The following is a 14,090-nucleotide window of genomic DNA, read 5'->3' as shown; positions in this document are numbered from 1 at the left end:
CTGAATTTAGAAAGTAGAGGTGTTCTCATCAGCCACATGAGATGGACAGGAGATTCCTTCCAATAGGCGAGAGAGCAGAGTACAGACAACAGATGTGAGAAAGGTCCTCCTCGCTGTCAAGTTCCAGCATCCTTGTGCTGAAGAAGGGGCGGTGCCACACGGCTGAAGTTCAGAGGCAGTACAAAAGCACTGGGTTTCTCCCCAACTGCTTGTCACACTGACCTGCACCATCTCTCAACTGCTCGTGGGGTTTCTGTCATCTCTTACTGGAGGGGAGCAAACTCTTTGGAGAATAACACTTTACTGCAGCCATGCCTGAACCTGTCCCAGAACCTGTCCCAGAACCTGTCCCAGAACCTGTCCCAGAACCTGCTAAGAAGGAGGGTAAGACTCACCCTTAAACCTTTTTGCTGTACTTTTTAATAGAGTGTGTTCATTTTGGTATTAATTTTTAAACAAATCCAATTTCTTAAATAGACTATAAAATAATAGAATCACTGTGCTTTCAGGAAAAGACCCTTGAGAATAAAAAGACCATAGGAAAGATATAGGAAGAGTATACCAATTTGAAAATATCTGACAATGGTAGTTTGTGAAGGAATAGTGACTGAAAGTTTCAAATTGTAATTTTATCATTCAATGACAAGGGATCCTTTACATGTAACTTGAGGATGTTAGTTGCTTGTGGTGAGCCAGTTGCATTTTTCAAGTGTATTTTCATAGGTTGAATCACAAAATTTTCATCATGTATTTGCAATTTGTGTGTGTGGAGAGGAGCTTGGAATAAACTTCTAAAAAAATGGTTAATAGATTTGATCAAGATTTCAAAAAAGAATTGGTGGCACTATTTCCAGATCGGTTGTTTTTATCAACTGGCAAACTTTTTAGAATAGACAGATGCAGGCATTTTTTGCTTTTAGTGCACTTGGAGCTTCATTCATTAAATTCTTGCATGGGAAGAAAATCAAACACCTGCATAAGAGACAAACTTTGAGTATCACTGATGGGTTGTGTTTTTAATGAGTCTTATTGTAGATAATTTCATAATATGTAGCCTTTCAAAAATAAGTAAACTGAAAATATGAAACTATTCTTCATTAGAAGAAATGCTTCTCCTTTCTATAAAACAATCAAGATTAACTACTAATTAGTAACATAAATATATTGGAATTAGAAATTATTAAAATGACTTAACGAAAAGCACAAATTAACGGCACAAGTACATTTAGTTTAGTTTTTAATGGAAACATCTGATAAAATATTATTTCATTCATGTGAGCCTTCATGAGCGCTCATTGAATTTTTATTTTTGACTTTCGCAAATAAAAGCTGAAAAAAAGATTAGCAAAGAGCAAAAAAATAGCATTTAGTGTTTTCATTTTTAATTCTTAAAACTGCTTTTAACCGTTATTGTGAAGAACCTTGAGAAAGATGCTAGACATTGAACCAAATTACCAAAAGTCTTTGAAATATATTTTCTTTATGTAATTAAGTAACCAGTGTTGACAGGCTGTGGTGATCAGCTTACAGGTTGGCTTTACTTGCTGGTGGAGCATTGATGGATGAAGTCTTCCACCCGAAATAACCACACCAAATGCATGCATTAATATGGGAACTTAATCCTGACTATCGGGCAGGGAGTCCAACCCCTGCTAAAGTGTCTTATTTGTAATGCAAATGATTTACATGCGTATTAAGTGTCCTTTTTATTTGATCTGTCACTTGACTAGCCTCTTCAAGGCTTATGTGGATAAAATGCATTCTATGTTTTTTGACTGAGGACAGAATATTGTTTTAACTAACCCACACTTAGTGGATGAATTTGCATGAAGCCCACTTGAAAATGGCTGAGAAACTACTAAAGAAAAAAAAAAGATGACAGACTATAGCGCCTATAAAGCTAATTAAAATTATTCTGTTTGCTAAACTTTTACTTTGTCTGCCAACTCAATCTGATCCATTCTACTTTTAGAGACAATGAAATTTTAGAGCTACAAAGAGGAAACTATATCTTTAACTTCAGCTCCCCACCCCCCAAAAAATGTATATTTTTACTAAAGTAACACAGATACCAAAGTCCTCATGATCTTCTTTTGCTATAAAAGTACTGTTGATATTCTGTGTAGGAGTCCCTGACCCAGGACAGTAATTTTATACTCATAGATTCTTTGGTTAGTTTAAATTTAGGTGATAGGTAGTAGAGATAAAGAGAGGGTTACTGATATATTCAAAATCTTTTGAGGAATTACAGGGATTTTTTGCATTTGTATCATTACCAGCGGGACTGATTCTTTTTTTTTTTTTTTTGGCATGAATATATTTTTTATTATTGCACTATTACAGATGTTCCCCATTTTTTCCCCTCTTGGCCTACTTCCACCCAGCTCCTGCCTCACCCCTCCCCTGACCTTCACCACACTTGTCTGTGTCCATGGGCTATGCATATCTGTTCTGTGGCTAATCTCCTCACCTTCTTTTATCCAGACCCTCCCAACCCCCTTCCCCTCTGACATCCTTCAGTCTAGAACTGATTCTTAAAGAAACTGCACCTTGAAGAGTTTTCCTGGTGATATGCGTGCATTTTACTATTGTTTTCATCAGAAGAGTTAGGACTATTCTGGTTCTTGTACCTTTTCCTAACTGATTTCACTTTTACTGGGGTTCGTTTTATTCCATGTAAACATCCCTCTGAAAGATAGCCTCAAGAATAAAACTTGCCCTGACTGGTTTGGCTCAGTGGATAGAGCGTCGGCCTGTGGACTGAAAGGTCCCAGGTTCGATTCCAGTCAAGGGCATGTACCTTGGTTGCGGGCACATACCCAGTGGGGAGTGTGCAGGAGGCAGCTGATCGATGTTTCTAACTCTCTATCCCTCTCCCTTCCTCTCTGTAAAAAATCAATAAAATATATTTTTTAAAAAGAATAAAACTTGCCTCCAAACCAGTTCTTTAGAGTCATTTCAAACCACCCAAGGGACAGGTTCCTCCAGCCCCTGCAGGTCTTATTACCTCTTCCCCCGCCCAGACAACCATGCCCAGGAAGGATATGACCACTTGCTGTCACTCTTGATCGAAGACATGGGCTGTTTGGCCCTCTTAGGATCCAAGAGGACCTGGCAACTCTTTGGAAGAGGCTGAGTTTTCAGCACCTGAAGCTGCAAATGATGTATCTCTCAACTGCCTCCCAACCTTCAGTGGCCTAATTCTGGGAACTTCGTGTTGGGTCTTGGGAGAGCTGGATCTTTTAAGGAGGAGGAAGAAGTACAGGTGTAACTTTGGGCCTCTAGAAGGAACCCTGATGGAAGTGATTAGTTAATGGGCCTTGTTTAGACCCTTGAAAAGATTCTGGATGATTCACTAACTAACCCCCTTTGGAGGAAGACAGTATTATTTTTAAGGAGCAGCCACTTCCTACTCCTTCTCTCCACCACTATAAATTGTGTATTTATTCTGTGGAGAACTGGATTATTTGTACCACCAGTTCTAGATCTTATAGTTTGGATTCATGCAGAACCTGACGCCTAGTAATTTTAAGTTATCCTAGTCTAATGGTGAGAGAGGATGTGAAAAAAAGCTCGAGATTTGTGGGAATGCTTTGCATACATTTATTCGCGCATCAACCATTAATTGAGCAGTTACTAGGAGTCAGTTGCTGGGACTTGAGAGATATATTCAATATGGCCTCTATTTTAAAAGCCCTCACTAATTGCCCCGGGGTTGATTTAAAAAAAAAAATCACCTTTCGCTGGAAACTTCTCCTTTTTCCTGTCAAAAAGTATTTTTATCAACACAAAATTAGAAAATTCCAAAAGGCTTTCTTCTGTGGTAGACTCTCTAATAGTTTTAAGATGCTACAAATGGCTCTTAACCGCCCCCACCCCCAACCCATGACTCCTCAGAATGGTATCTCTGTAGTTTGTGATAATTAAAACCATAAAGCAGTTCCCTACCATACTTAGACAACTGTTTACTGTCAGAACCTAAAGTTACTAGAAAAATGCTCTTCTAAAGCACCAACTTGAGGCTTCAACACAAATTTCACTTTTTGTTACATGATCTATCAGGCCCTTTTATGTTTTAGGTACTTAACTTGCAGGAAAAAGGCAAAGTTCTTGTTATGGTGCTTGCATAACATTCGAAAACCTTAGGGGAGTCATTGTCATTCCTTCATCAGCCATGTGAGATCTCTTCTTGAAAACTCAAACATACAGAAATACATCATTCTGTTTATGACCATAATTTTAAGGTTCCCATTCTGATAATTCTGAGAATCAAAGGCATGGCATTGTTGCTAGATTCTTTTGCTATATCATCATGCAATATCTATCTATCTAGCTAATCTATCTTGGCCCTTTTCAGTAGAAATAGGTGGGAACATGGTAATGAGAATAGCTTTCTTTCTTTTTTTAAGTCTATAAGACTTTTTCGTTTGCTATATCTTTCTTTCTTGGTTCCCTAGAGATTTTGCTATATTTTAAAATTCTGCTAAGCCCCCAAACTATCTCAATGTAGAGCAGCATTCATTACCTCTTGCCTATTTCTTAGCATGGCTCAAGCCTTAATCATCATCAGAAAAAGGAAGCCTGGTGACAGAAAATCTACCTGCATGAGATCAGATGGCTTATTTCAAACACCAAAACAAATTAATCTTTGGAAAAGTCATCTTATTCCCTGGCTGGCGGGGCTTAGTGGATAGAGCATCAGCCTGTGCACTGTGAAGGGTTTCAGGTTTGATTCCCGGTCAAGGGCAACATATTGGATTGCAGGTTCGATCCCCAGCCTGAGTTGGGGTGAGTGCGAGAGGCAATCAATCAATGTGTGTGTCTCTCTCTCTGTCCTCTGTGTCTCTCTCTCCCTCCTTCCTTCCTTTTCACTCTCTGAAAAGCAGTGGGAAAAATACCCTCATCTTACATATGAAATATTACCTTTCCTTCAAATTGGGAAAAATTTCATTTGTAGGAAGTAAGGGAAAGAACGGGGGAAGAGGGAGGAGGTATTTAATCAAGGGCTACTATTCTTCTACTTCGAATGGTTTATTTAGGCCAAGTGAAAGATTTGGAGGAGGAATAAAGAAGTTGTATGAATGAATGAATGCTACAATATGTTTCCCCCTGAAAAAAATGTTGCCATGCTGTACTGAAGAGGTATGTATAGGTTTGAGCTATCTGTCTTAAGAAGGAATACTCTGGGGCAAATGCACGCTAGAGAGACTTAATACTTGGCAAAATCATTCTTTTTCAGTAGCCTGATTTTATGACTGTGCGGATTGCACCTGTTAGGAAGATAAATAAAGGACTGGCCAATTCTTTCCTCTCAAGCGCCCTAAATATATCACTTTAAAAAAACTTGGGAAAACAAATTGTATCCTTGCTTCTCATCCAGTAAGTCAGAAGAAGTCTCCCCAGACCTTTCAAACAGCAGCAAAGTTGGGGTAAGAAAGTTCCTGAAATGAACAGAGATCAAGGTTAGGCCCTCTGGCCTGTGGTGGGTCTGAGGGACCCAAGAGAAAGGGAAAAGTGTGGTACTTACAATCTTCTGTTCTCTCAATGTCTCATTTTATTTTGTCCATGAAACATTTTTTTAAAATTTATTTTTATTATTATTTTTTGTTGTTAATTTTCACCCGAGGATATTTTTCCATTAATTTTTAGAGAGAGTGGAAGGGAGGGCAAGAGACAGAAAAAAACATCGATGTGAGAAACATAGATTGGTTGCCTCCTGCATGCGCCCCTACCAGGGCTGGGGTGGAGCCTGCAACTGAGGTATGTGCCCTTGACCGGAATCGAACCCGGTACCCTTCAGTCTGTGGGGCGAAGCTCTATCTGAGCCAAAAAACTGGCTAGGGTGAAACATTTTATTTTTTATTTATTTATTATTATTTTTAGAGCAAGTGGTTTTATTGATTTTTTACAGAGAAGAAGGGAGAGGGACAGAGAGTTAGAAACATTGATGAGAGAGATCAATCAGCTGCCTCCTGCACACCCCCTACTGGGGATGTGCCTGCAACCAAGGTACATGCCCTTGACCAGAATCAAACCTGGGACCCTTCAGTCCCCAGGCCGACGCTCTATCCACTGAGCCAAACCGGTTAGGGCTAGGGTGAAACATTTTATTTCAGACTCCTCTGGACACACAATTCACAGAGTTTTCTTATTTATACTAATTGCAAAGTCTCTGAATCTGACATGAATATTGGAATAAACTACCCAGTGAGGTCTCTAAAAAAACAAAACAAAACACACACACACACACACACACACACACACACACACACACACACAAACACGACAGGCCACAAAATTAAATGGTCACTTTAAAACTTGAGTGAATATAAAATGATGTTTTTGCAATACTTCTGTAAACAAATAGATGCTTTTTTAAATTTCAGAGAGTTGTGGGAAGAGGCTGCTATGAAAGGAAATAAGTGCTATTGTTTTTATAGCCCTAGATAGCTTTTTTGTCATTTTTGCTTAAATTTCTTGTGATTTTTTAAATTTAAAATTTATTTGTAGGCTCTTTATAAACACACAGAGAAGAATTTTTATTATTGTTAATAATTGCTATTTTTGTCTGCACTCTCCCTTAATTAGTCTATGAAACCTATATTAAGAGACACAAAATACTCTTGGCAGCCTGTGTCTTCTGTAGTAATTCTAGACCTCATCCCTAGACATGCTTGGGTGTGTTAGATAATAAAGAACAGGATTAAAGCTCTAGCAATAAGAAAAGAAGCAGAAAACTTTTCATTCCATGCGTAGCTGTGGGGAGATGGCCATGCCTTCTTTCTTTGTTTTTACTTTATGTCCATTTGCGATGGGAACAGATTTCTTTTCTGCAGGAGTCCTTGGTTGGTTCAGCGTATTGTGTCTAGGGAAACTCAAATACACAGAATCGTAGTTACTGAATTATAGTGTTCTGAGTGAGGGTCACCATGAAGTAGCTATTGTTTATGCAAGAGCAGTTTCCTAACATTTGAAAGCATAATATTTAAGGAATACAAAACTGAAAAAGAAACTTTATGATTTAATTTCTTTCTTTTTTAGCATGGTGAAGATGAGACTCTTTATTTTTTATTTCTTTTTAAATATATTTTATTGATTTTTTTTACAGAGAGGAAGGGAAAAAGGGATAGAGAGTTAGAGACATCGATGAGAGAGAAACATTGATAAGCTGCCTCCTGCACACCCCCTACTGGGGATGTGCCTGCAACCAAGGTACATGCCCTTGACCAGAATCGAACCTGGGACCCTTCAGTCCCCAGGCCAACGCTCTTTACACTGAGCCAAACCAGCTAGGGCTATCATTTAATTTCTTATGTGTATGCAAATTGTCTCATCACCAGAACAAACAGGGCTTCTGTCCCCAGAGCTTTTTGACAAGGACAGCCTCAAAATATCAGTAGTGATATTTTCTGCTTATAACTAAAAATTGAACCACATCTCTTTTGCATGGATATGCCCAGTTATAATTTACAAAGAGGGCATTCATTTTGGACAGCCACAAAAATACACAACAAACAACATTTCAGGATGTTTCCATTCATGGGGCAGGTTATTCCTGTTTTTATACGCATTTCCATCAGATTTTATATGGATTCCATCAGATTGGGGTGTGAAGTGGTTGATTTGGCAAAGAGAAAGACCAGGATCATTTATTCACATGCTTATTTCTCTCTCTAAAGTGAGTTCACAAATGCCCGGCCGGCATCGCTCAGTGATTGAGCATTGACTTATGAACCAGGAGGTCATGGTTTGATTCCCGGCCAGGGCACATGCCCGGGTTGCAGACTCAGTCCCTGGTGTGGGGTGGGCAGGAGGCAGCCAATTGATGATTCCCTCTTATCATTGATGTTCTATCTCTCTCCCCCTCTCCCTTCCTCTCTGAAATCAATAAAAATATATTAAAAAATAAAAAATAAAAGGAGTTCCCAAAAAACTACCTGCAATATGACTTTCATTATGTCTTTCAAGTCTGAAACCCACCTTGATAAGACTTTTGCCCTTTCATACTCTCTTAGGAATCTTTTTATGGGCCTCGTTGGCACATCAATACAACATGTAAAATTATGTCTAATATGCCTGGCCGCTGTGGCTCAGTTGATTGAGCATCGCCCCATGCACCAAAAGGTTGCCGGTTTGATTCGCAGTCAGGGCACATGCCCAGGTTACAGGTTCAATCCCCAGTAGGGGGTGTGCAGGAGGCTTATGCTCATCAATGTTTCTATCTCTGCCTCTCCCTCCCCTCTCTCTATAAATCAATAAAATTATCCTATCTAATAAAGACCAAATATGCAAATTGACCATCATGTTGCAACAAAGATGGTGGCGCCCACAGCCAATAAGGAGGGAATATGCAAATTAACACAACAAAGATGGCGACTCCTGGCCCCGGAGTGAAGAAGGTGGGATGCAGCAGCCAGAGCGAAGGCCCAGGTCCTGGGTGCTGGAGGGAAACCGGTGCTGGCAGTCAGGGGAAAGAAGGCCTATTCTTGCACAAATCTTCATGGATCGGGCATCTAGTATTTAATAAAATTACGTCTAATAATATGTCAGATGTTAGATTTTATCATTTGGTCTTATTAATTTTTTGTCTTGTACATTAGACATTTACAAGAACCTGGGCTAAAAAATTTTTTCTCCAAAATCATCTAATTCTTCCTCTAAATAGCATCAAATCTTTTTTAAAAAGTCTCAGGAATTCTTTGCTTGTATTAGGTAATAGTTTCTGCCTTCTATAAAACTGTATATATCTTGAGACAGAATTTTCTGCTTATAACTAAAAATTTGTCTGTGTGTATAACTACATTTTAATTTCTCATTTTTAAGTTTGATACCTTTAGAGTTGTTTTGCACGTAGTATTTTGCATATAGTATTTTGGCTTTCTTATGCATATTAAATAAATAATATTAATTATTAAACATAGTGATATGAAAAAATTATACTATTTATTAATAGAATATTCTAGACAGTACAAAGTACAGTCGTACCAAGTACTTAGTTACCTCATCTATAGATGAGAATAATAATAGTAACTAACTCATTGGATCTTTGTAAGAATTAAATAGGTCAGGTAAAAAGCTCAGAACAGGACTTAGCACATAATAAGAACTGCAGCAAACTTAGAAATCTTGTCTGTTAAAGGTGTTAAATGCCACGTTTAATATAAATTTTGAGGATATTTCACTTCCTTACCTTGTGTTAATATCCATAATACATTACAAAAGAGCTGTTGTTATTATCGTAGCCATCATTGGCACCATCATAAGCTTTTTTTTTTTTAACTTGGGGTGAAGCATCTTAGCTTTTACCCCGGGATCAAATAAGAGTTCTATACTCCCAGAAGCTCTGTTGTGTTACATGAAATGTGTCATGTCCAGCTGGGGGTCTCCAGTTGTTAGACAGAAGGTGACAACGTTGTGGGGCATGGCCTTTCCCACGTAGGTGAAGGAGTCACCCTGTACAGTTGACCATGTAACTAGATCTGCCACTATATCTGGGTTTGTTGGACATTAAGACGTCTCTCTCCACCGGGGGTGCTTTTTGCAGGTGGGGTCTGACTATTTCTGTGATAACCACATAAAGAACGCTCCTCGATCACATGTGGATGCGGTGGGTGATTGATTGAGTGCTGCTGTGTTTACTGCTGTGGAATTTTATTTTTATGACCCCACCTGGCATTGGCACTGTTCTTCCTCTATTTTTAAAACGTTACTCAATGTGAGGCCCAGTATGCCTTGGGCAAGGCCTTTAAGGAATTATCTGATAACCCTATAACCACCTAAGAGCGATGTGATTGTAGTGATGGTCTGCCGAGGAACAGACCCCCGGGGAAGGCATAAGAAGGGATTAAATGAGGAAATTGTTAACAATTCAAATAACTTTGGCAATAATTTTCTTTGGACCTGTGCAAAGTTTTTAAACTTCTTCAATTTGAGTAAAGGTTTCCCCACACCACTCTGCCATTCAACCGCCATTCGATTCTTCCTTTAAAGCATGTGAGAATGGGGGTAAAGAGACAAGTCATCAGATCTTAGCAGAAGGTCTTATTTCACCCAGCCCCATGTTTATAGTGAGAAGCTATTTGTTGCAATGTAATACTAACCACCTTTTAATCCTCTTCCTCTGTAGAATGACATCTTGAGTTGAAACATTCCTAATTAGAAAGACTTAAGAACAAGCTGACTAGGAGAGGGGGAAAATAAATCCTGTGGATTCAGTGAACTTCCATCAAACTGAATAATGAGCCACTGAAATTTTACATACTTGATGCACAATTAAGTTACTCTATTCAGAACCTTAGAATATCGTCTTTGGCAAAACACAGGCACAGTAAATGAATACAGATTAAGTTGATTGAATCATTCTGAATAGCTGGATTCTCTGGGTAGCTACGGGTTTTTATTCTTGAATCTTATTATTTCAAATAATTTGGATAGAGACATGCCTAAAATGTAATATATTACTCCTCGCCTTTTTTTTTTTTCTCTTTTTATCCTCACCTGAGGATGTTTTTCTCATTGCTTCTTAGGGAGAGAGGAAGGAAGGGAAGGAGGGGGGGAGAGAGAGAGACATCGATGTGAGAGAGACATATTGATTGGTCGCTGGGGATTGAACCTGTCACCCAGAAATCAAACCCATGATCATTCAGTGCACGGGCTGATGCTGTAACCACTGAGCACACCAGCCAGGGCAATTACTCCTTGCTCTTAAAAACAAAGTGCAATGGATATAATTTAACTTTGTCTTAAATTATAGGTATGTTATTGTACCACGTGAAATCCTGAGAGCCCAAACTATTTGCTTTTGTATTAAATAGGCTCATGTTATTTGTATTTAGAATTTGTGTCCAATTTTTCATAGATTTCCTGTCTCATCCCTTGCTGGGAAGCTGCTGTCTTCATTTTTTTACTTTTGTCAGTCAGTATGTGAAGCTGCCCTTGTCTTCCCTTTGTTGTTTGCTCTGGACCTCAGACCAGGTCACTAATCTGGTTGAGTAAGGCCTCACTAAGGAGTGTCTGCAGGGTACCTAACACATCACATTTAAGGAGGCACTCACTCTCAGGGTTGTGCAAGAGCAGTGTCAGTGCCTGTGAGGAGTGCCTCCTTAAAAGTTAGTCCCTGGGCACCTGGCCTGCCTCACCCTGGTCCCTCCCAGTTCCTAGACCAACTGAGGACCTGGGTCAGGGGCTTCTCTTGTCAGTAAAGCACTTGAGCTCTTAGTGCTCAAAGCTTGAGGGGCTTGAGGGGCTTGAGACAAATCCATTTTGCCCTTGGGAGACCCTTTTAATTTGCTGCTCAGCAGCTGTTGTCTGAGTAAGTGAGGTTGCTAGATAGCTGAGTTCTGAGGAGAGGTGGTACTAGACAACATTGACCTTTTGTCTCTATTATTGCCCTAGGAAAGTGGTTATTACCCCCAAATCAATTTATGACTTTGACTGCTTTATTTGTTTTATTAATCAAGGCTACAGATTATTCCTAAATGAGCCATATGACATGTTTATTTAAAAGAAAGAGAAAAGCACACATACAAAATATTTTTTAACAAGATTTGCAATAAATTCTAAACATTTCTTAAACTTTTTGGTTTCAGGTCCACTTTTATATTATTTATAACTAGTGACCTGGTGCATGGATTCATGCACATTAAAAGGAAATTAATTAGAAGGTGGCCGGCAGGGTGGGACTGGGCGAGAAGGGCCGGACATGCCCTGGAGCCAACCTCCCATGGTTCCTTCCCAGCCGGCTGCACCTGGGTGGCTCCGTGGTTTGAAAGGCACCTATGAAGTGAGCAGGGGTCCCTCTGGCAGGTGAGGTCCCTCGGCCTGGCCTGTGGGGATTGGGCCGAAACTGGCTCTCCGACATCCCCCTAGGGTCCCAGAGTGCAAGAGGGCATTCTGCAAAGTTGCTGTTCTACAGGGTGTGAAACACAAATGCAAGTGTGCAGTAAACCAGATTTGGGGCCGACAGTGCCCCAGCAACAACATAACCCATGGCCTGAGGTGGAATTGCGTGGCCCCACGAGGAATCAGGCTCCTTCCTCTTTGGTTTCACCCAAGAACCGCCACTGCCAAGTCACTGCAGCTCAGCAGCTCCTGCATTAAGCGTCTGTCCCCTGGTGGTCAGTGTGCCTCATAGCAACCCATCGGACAGAAGGAAGGACACTTAGCATATTAGACTTTTATATATATAGACTAGAGGCCTGGTGCACGAAATTCATGCAAGAGTAGGCCTTTCTTCCCCCAGCTGCTGGCACCGGCTTCCCTCTGGCACCCAGGACCCAGGCTTCCCTCCAGCACTCGGGACTCAGGCTTCCCTCACAGCCCCAGCTTCGTCCAGAAGGACATCCAATCTAATTAGCTTATTATGCTTTTATTATTATAGATAATTAATAAGGAAATGAAAAAACACTTATTTTGCTCATCATATCTATCAATATTTACTGTACTAGGAATTTAAATTGATAACAGTTTTACAACGCAAGAAAACACAGCACAATTTCTATTAGCTGTTAGAGCATCCTGTCTTCACACATAGATTCTATGGAAAGGTTACTGCATATATGAGATTGTGAGTGAAAAGGGCAAATAATGTCTTAGCATTATTTTAAAATATAGTTTTGACCTCATGGGGTCCCCAAAGAGTCTCAGGGACTCCTGGGGATGCCAGACCATACTTAGAGAATCACTGTTATAAATCAATATAGAATTGCCTCTAAAAATCTGTAATTCCCTTAAATTTCAAGGTGTAAAATGTCAAAATGAATAGAACAGGAGACAAAGTAAGCACAAAACTATAAAAACATTAGATTAAACAATAATTTATGCCCAAAATCTATATCACTGATGCATAAGGCAGTAGAAATGTACTGTCGTTTGTGTTTGCTGATTGTTTTGGTGACACTTATGATTTATATAATCAAAACTTCTCTAAGAGTGATGGCCACCCCCATGACCAATATTTTATTTAAAAAAATATATTTTTTTGATTTCAGAGAGGAAGGGAGAGGGGAGAGAGATAGAAACATCAATGATGAGAGAGAATCATAGGTCAGCTGCCTCCTGCACACCCCATACACTGGGGATTGATGCAAACCAGGCATGTGCCCTGACCAGGAATCGAACCGTGATCTCCTGGTTTATAGGTCAACACTCAGTCACTAAACCATGCCAGCTGGGCTGAACAATATTTTATATTAATACATTTACTGCTGTTCTGTTGTCAAGGCATATGTAGTCCAGACTGCTACTTGTACAGAGTGCAGACCCCACTATCAGCAGGGGATGCACCTGCCAGTGTTTATGACATATTTACTCTAAAAAGAAAGATAACTTCCTGTACTACCAAGAGTGACAAAACAGGAGTTGGCCAGACAGAGCCTTATTCATCATAATGTTTGCAATACATAAGGCATTCACATATTTTATTTCAAACCGAGAATTTCACTTTAAGAATAAGAATAATAATTAGGATAACATATAATATTTTCTGGCACCCTAAGTTACAAAAGGATGGTTTTAGCATGTTTATTTTATCAAAAAACGTGACAAAAAGAAAACCACAAAAAAGACCTAGAATCCTGCCACTCAAGGATAAATGACTGTTGTTATAGGTTCTTCCTGTCTTTTCTATGCCAACATAGCATATTATATGATGCAATTGTGCCCTTCATGCTTTCAAAAAGCTAAATTAAATTGCGTATGAGGTCCCATAAAATATTTTTTAAGCAGGTCAGGCAATGTATTTGAGCCAGTGAGCCCATGGGAAGAGGAGAGCTGGGTTGTTTACATCATTTTGATGTAGAGACACATATATATGGAGAGGCAAGTCAATGCCTCTTAAGACTTCAAATTTCCCCCCTTTAATTTACTGACCATGGATCCCTTGATCATTGGAAGCAGAAAGGGAGGCCAGTAATGGAGTTACTGGGTTCCTAGCCTTTCAGCAGCAGTACGGAGGCCACATGTGGGCTGTCTATTTAATAGCTGCCACCAGTGCCCATCAATTAGAATGCCCTGGCACTCGCTGTGCGGGCCTGCCATTGGTGGCATACCTGTGCTTTTTACAGTAGGTGGTCATAGGAAAAATCCACCAT

General features: G+C 39.7%; 1 protein-coding gene across 12 annotated transcripts in view; it reads left to right on the top strand.

The window, feature by feature from the left end:
* Window positions 1-204: 204 nt before the first annotated feature.
* Window positions 205-14,090, top strand: part of MYBPC1 (myosin binding protein C, slow type) — a 98,650-nt gene continuing 84,764 nt past the window's right edge. For all 12 annotated transcript variants that reach the window (XM_014528737.1, XM_014528735.1, XM_014528736.1 and 9 more), the window contains exon 1: window positions 205-384. In XM_014528737.1, coding sequence (XP_014384223.1) covers window positions 312-384 — 73 coding nt within the window. In that variant the 5' untranslated portion in view covers window positions 205-311. The remainder of the gene's footprint in view (window positions 385-14,090) is intronic.

Source organism: Myotis brandtii, unplaced genomic scaffold (genome assembly GCF_000412655.1).
Source record: "Myotis brandtii unplaced genomic scaffold, ASM41265v1 scaffold65, whole genome shotgun sequence".
Taxonomy (NCBI): Eukaryota; Metazoa; Chordata; class Mammalia; order Chiroptera; family Vespertilionidae; genus Myotis; species Myotis brandtii.
This window is presented reverse-complemented; position numbering and strand designations above follow the sequence as displayed.